Below are 5,931 nucleotides of genomic sequence, written 5' to 3' on the forward strand. Positions count from 1 at the left end.
GTGTGCTGCTGGGTTCAGTCATTGTATAAATGCAGAGGATGACATTATCTCTAACATTAGCACAAGTATAATGATATTCAGTTTTTACTCCCGCTGACATTCACAGCTCTCTCCTTCTCTCCTCTGTGCTGCTGACTAATCGGCTTTGCAAACTCTGTACCTCGTTTCTTCCAGGTCTAGGCAGTGTTTAATTGCTACATTATTCACCGTCACTGAATAGAGGAGCTGTGGTGTAGTTACCACTGAGAACAGATAGACAGTTTGCCTTTGTGCAGCAGCTTTATTAAACAATGAAGAACAAAGCACAGCATGAACACAAATGACCTGTAATCAGAATCTGTGGGGTTGATGAGGAAAGAAGAGTTCTGCTTTCTTAAATAAAATCACGGTGGAGTAACGTCCTGGTGTAATATAACATTTACATATTTCAGTAGAACAACTTAAATACAGCATCTTTGAAGTGATTCCTTTCTCTTACAGAACTTCTTCTTGCCACTGCAAACAAAAGGCTTGTAATGATCAACAACTGAAAACCAAAACTCTCAGTTTAATCTCCTCTGTCTGGTCTCTCTCCACAGGCAGTCCTGGCCCACCAGGGTAGACATGCACCAGGACATCGAGGACAGCCTGGCAGCGTCCTCCATCTCCCACGCTGGGGGCCCCCAGTCCCCGGCTCGCAGTGCTGAGAACCTGCTCAACGGACATCGCTCCAAAGGCTTGATGGAGCTGGGCCGACGAGAGGAGACAGTGACAGACTCTCCGGGACTGTCAGCGCAGGTACAGACATCTTTATCACTCCTGGAGTTTTGACTCCGTTTCCTGAAAATATTCCAGGTGTTTATTTCATCTGCGTGATTAAAGCTGTCCTCACAGAGTCTGCTGCTGTTGAATGCGTTTGGCTTTTCTTTTTTTAATCTCATTCCAGGGAGCCTGTGCCTCCGCATCAGGATCTGCTCTTGGCTCTGGTTCTGGGACCGTCAGGGCCCCCAGTCCCTCCACCTCAGCAGCAGCCAAGCAGCGAACCTGCCTCTTCAGGTCTGATCAGTTTCACGTGCTCTGTTAAGTTTAGTATCACTGAATGAAAAAGGCTACAGCTACTGTGTCAGTGTGTCCTTTATTTTCTCTATTCAATGTTCAGTCATTGAATTTACAGAAAATCAAACAAAAAGAAGGTTAATAAATATATCAAGCAAATATTCCTGTTTGGAAGCTGGAGGGAAGTTCTGTTGATATCCACCAATCATTTCTGCTCTAGAGTCAACAGGATTTATTATGATCCTGTCCTGCTACATTAAAAAACTAAAGTCTGATTGTTTCTCAGGGTGGAGGAGGATGAGGAGGAAGAGGAAGAGCAGGACCCGTCTCCCCTCCCAACCCAGGTGATCCTGCGCCGTAAGCCCCCCTCCGTCACCAACCGCCTCACCTCCAGGAAGAGTGCCCCGGTGCTCAACCAGATCTTCGAGGAGGAAGGGGAGTCCGACGACGACTTCGACATGGACGAGGGTTTGCCGCCCAAACTCAGCCGTCTCAAGATGAACATGGCCGGAAACACCACCAACCTGAGCTCCGGTGCCGGCTCCTCCTCGTCCCCCGGGTCCACGCAGAAGCGCTACCACCGACGTAAGAGCCAGGGGAGGGGGTCGTCGTGTTCCAGCTCTGAGACGAGCGACGACGACTCAGAGAGCCACCGGAGACGTCTGGATAAAGACTCAGGCTTTGGTTACAGCTGGAACAGAAGGGACAGCAGCGAGGGGCCGCCCGGCAGCTCGGGGGGGAACGGGGGAGGCAGCAGCTCAGGGCAGGGGAAGCCTCCCGGAGAGGGAGGGGGCACCTCCGGTCCAGACCGGGGGAGTCCTCCTGGAGGGGGTGGGAACGGAGGTGGAGGGGGTGGCGGAGGAGGGAGTGGGGGAGGAGGAGGAGGGGGCAATAAAGGACAGGACAGCCCCTCCAGTTGTTGTAACAACAGTAGCACCAACAACCCCTCCCTCAGCTCTCTGTCCCGGTCGTCCCGCACAGCGAGCCGCAGCGCCGAGCTGGTGGAGAGTCTGAAGCTGATGAGTCTGTGCCTCAGCTCCCAGCTGCAGCACCACCGCGGGGGGAGAGGGGGTCGAGGGGGGGGAGGCGGAGGAGGGGGGAAGTTCATCATAGACCCTCACAGTCTCTCAGGAGGGAGCGTGAAAATCCAGGAGAAATCAGCCTGGAGAATGTGCATCGGCTCCACCGGGAGCCTGGACACCATCACCCTGCCCACCACTGCCGCCCTGCCTCGCGCCCACTCCGCCCAGCACCACCACCGCAAAACGGCGCCGTACGACCCCCACGGCCTGCAGGCGGGGCCCGGAGACAGGAACACTCAGAGCAATCTGAGCACTTTGAAAAACGGCGTGCTTCAACTACCTCTGTGTGAGAAGACCATCTCTGTTAACATCCAGCGGGGCGGGGGCTCCAGGGATGGCCTGCTCTGTACCTCAGCTCCAGCCAGCTGCTGCCAGGTCATCTGATGCTCTGACCCTCAGCTGAAAACTAACCTCCTCCCTCGCTCAGCACCTCTGTCACAGCCCCTCCTCTTTTCTGACCTCTTCATTTCCCTCCGATCAGTAATGGAACACACTACTCCACCTGTTAACGCTGTCGTCTTGTGTTTAGCTGTAGCAGATAGCTGACCTCGCCCCGCTATCAACACACCTGCCCTCTGCTCTGCTCTCTCAGCTCTGCATCGCTCCACTTCTCCTCACTCGCCCTCTGTTTTCTTTGTTCCGTGCTCTGCTTCACGTTGTTACGTCTGAGGTTCATGTTAAGAGCTGTTTTTAACATTTGTCCACTTTTTCATTTTATCCATGTTTTACGTCCCAGCTGCTCCTCAGTTTAGTGGAACAAATATTTTTTACATTGTTAATAAGAATATGCTGGTTTTAGAACATCTAATTGTGGAGGGTTTGATTTGATGGAAGCGCAGTGGTAAAGGTCCAGTACTGGGGCCACGGGGAAGGGAAGAAAAAAAAACAGCTTAGAGTTAAAATGAGGATTCATTTTTAGTTTAGTTAGTTTAGTTTTACCCCTAAAAAACCTGACATTTACTAAGATATTAGTAATGTTTCAAAGTGAAGTCATGTGCAATAAAAGTCATAATATTTTTTCAAATAAAATAAAAGTTATAACTTCAAAGTCACATTTCAAGAGTAAAAAAATTCTCACAGTCCTGATGAGATTTTTGGTCTAAAATTACAGCTAATTCTCATGATATTATGACCTGTTTTTTTAAAGATACAATATCTCAGTATTTTAAAGCTCCAAGTTCTGGAACATGAACATGAGACTCAAAAACAGTCCATCCATAAAATCACTCATTTGTAAAGGACAGGACAGCCTCGAACCTTCTTGTAGTTGAGTTGAACCACTTTTAATCCTGACTTGTTTCCTTTAAAGTTCTTGATTTAATTCTTGTATTAGTGACTTAATATTAACTTAATTCTCATCAGATTACACCTTCTTCCTCAAAGTGTCTGATTTTTTTCCCCCTCCTAACGATGATCCTAATATTCTGCTGGACCTGGACGTGGTGTACTGTAGCTTAAAGAACAAGCACTTCAGAAGAACTGTTGGAATAGTTGCACTGTAGCAGGCAGCTGTGAGTTGGTCTGTTCACATGTTCCTCCTCCTAACACTCCTTCCTTCACCTCTAACCTTCAGCCTCTCTGAGCGTCAGCTAGCAGAGATCAGTGATCAGACAACAGCTGGATTCAGGTTTCTGTGACCACTTCTGTCTGTGAAGGGAAGAGGAAAGGTTTTAATTTGAGTGACCTCTGACTCCAGTCTGGACTCCATATTGCACTCAGACAATCTGTTTTATGTGTTTTGTTTTTTAGTACTTTTACAAAGATGAATTTAGCTCCATTCATTCATATTACTGGCCACAAGCCATTGGTCACAACCCTTTACATTTGGACAGGTGTCTCTTTCCAGAGACTGCACTGCTGAAATTGGAAAAACGAGAGGAAGAGTTGATCAGATTGTGTGCACTCCTCTGTGGCAGCAGACAGGTGATTATATTGATACTGTAGCAACAACGCTCATCTCCACCTAGTTTGGAAATGTTACTGCTGTCCATATATTTAAATATGAGGTATTATTTTTGTATCGATGACAATGCGTTGCTGTAGTTGCTGATAGAGAATATTTGTCGTGTCTGACTCTGTGGAAACACAAACACACTACGAATATCCAAGTAGTTTGTTCTGATTTGACCTCTGCTTCTTTTAGCTCCACCTGAACTCACATGTCACCCAAAGCTTACTGCACATATGGGTGCAGTGTGTCGACTCGTGTTGAGTATGTATATACAGTATGTTGAAAAGTAAAGTTTATTTTTAAAACCTGTACATTTTTTTTTTTAGCGATCTGCTGTTTTAAAATGTTGGCGGAGGTTTGTGTGAGTTCTCATTGGTTAAAATAAGCGTGTGTGTACACCAGGTAAAATCAGTAGGAGCTCACCTGCGCTCATGACTCACAGCTTTAAAGGAGCTGGCCAAGAGATGAACAAATGAAAGAGAGGAAAGGGGAAATGGGGAGATTCTTTAAGGGCATTGGCAATAAGCTATCCTGTGTGTTGCAGCTATCTGTACAGAAACCTTTTCATTAGTTTCATTTTTTTTTAATCCAAACTGGTGCAGCCTAACAACGGCCACGGTGGACTGAAAAGAAACAAAAAATGGAAAGCTGTGTTTTGAATATTTTTTCTCTCCTTGGTTCTTGTCTGAGTTTTCTTTTTGAAAATCAAATGTAAATAGAGTTGTAAATATGGTGCTCTTTCTCTTTAACTAGAACAGCAGAGTGAACCTTTTGGTGCATAGCTGTACAGTAATCTAGCCTTATGATAATTAGTAATACTGTATGGGTGTCTCAGCTAAAAAATAAAAGCCGTGTGAGAAAATGACATGATTCTATTCATACTGTCAGGTCTCTTTGACTGTTGTCTTACTCAGCTGTATCCAGGTGAATGACGTGCATGTGTTTCAATGTTTGACATTCAGTGACACTGAGAGAGAATCAGCTGCAGAAATGTTACTGGACCAAAAAGCAACAGAAGAAAAAGAAAAAAAAGTTGAGTTGGAACTGACAAGAATATTCAGTGTATTATTCTGTAGTTGATACCTGTTGTCAGACGTTACATATAGCTATGGTAATATCCAAAAATAAAATGTGGAATACTGTCTCACGCGTGGTCCTCTGGGTCTTTCTTGTTAGATTCGAATCAAACTGGAAGAGAATGACCTTCTGTCACATTATAAAGTTGTGGTGGTGACCTCATGAGCAAACTACCAGCTGACCTCCACTGTGCTCACCAGCTGTAGCTGGAGATGAGGATGTGAGTCTGAACCACAACAGTGACGATGTGGGTCATGAAACCAAAACGATGAGCTGAAAGAGGCTTAGGTGATAATTCACTGTGACCCCTCTGACATTCAAATAGTCATGTGATCCATTGTTAACATTAAAAAAAAAAAAGATTACTGCAGCTTTAACTCACTGCATTCGTCTTACACAAATGTGGCTGAGATCTAGACTCAGAGACCGGAGGCTGTGATCCAGGTCACTGAAGGTGTTGAAAAGCTGTCAGTGGTGATTAACATGCTACACGACACTGAGGAGGTTTACTCTCTCTGCTCAGCACACTCAGCCTCGCCACTCAAGTAACACAGAAGCTTCCAGAGCAGGCAGCACGCTCCAACTTTATTTCTATGAACATGACTCGTAATGTCCTCACACAAACGCTGAGCTTCGACCAGGAGCCTTCGCTGGTTTGACTGATGGTGTGAGGCATGTTTCAGGCCTCCAGCAGTAACAGCCAACAGTACAAACACACAGCGGGAAGACACACATCTCATTTCCTTGTTTATAGGTTTGCTTAAGTCCAGGACGGCAGAGAGCTGC

General features: G+C 46.2%; 1 protein-coding gene across 4 annotated transcripts in view; it reads left to right on the forward strand.

Annotated features, from left to right (window-relative positions):
- The window catches only part of snrka (SNF related kinase a), a 45,661-nt gene extending 40,446 nt beyond the window's left edge, over window positions 1-5,215 (forward strand). For all 4 annotated transcript variants that reach the window (XM_018665667.2, XM_051076326.1, XM_018665671.2 and 1 more), the window contains 3 exons: window positions 579-777; window positions 926-1,035; window positions 1,322-5,215. In XM_018665667.2, coding sequence (XP_018521183.1) covers window positions 579-777; window positions 926-1,035; window positions 1,322-2,501 — 1,489 coding nt within the window. In that variant the 3' untranslated portion in view covers window positions 2,502-5,215. The remainder of the gene's footprint in view (window positions 1-578; window positions 778-925; window positions 1,036-1,321) is intronic.
- Window positions 5,216-5,931: the final 716 nt, after the last annotated feature.

This window comes from Lates calcarifer, linkage group LG15 (genome assembly GCF_001640805.2).
Source record: "Lates calcarifer isolate ASB-BC8 linkage group LG15, TLL_Latcal_v3, whole genome shotgun sequence".
Classification (NCBI taxonomy): Eukaryota; Metazoa; Chordata; class Actinopteri; family Centropomidae; genus Lates; species Lates calcarifer.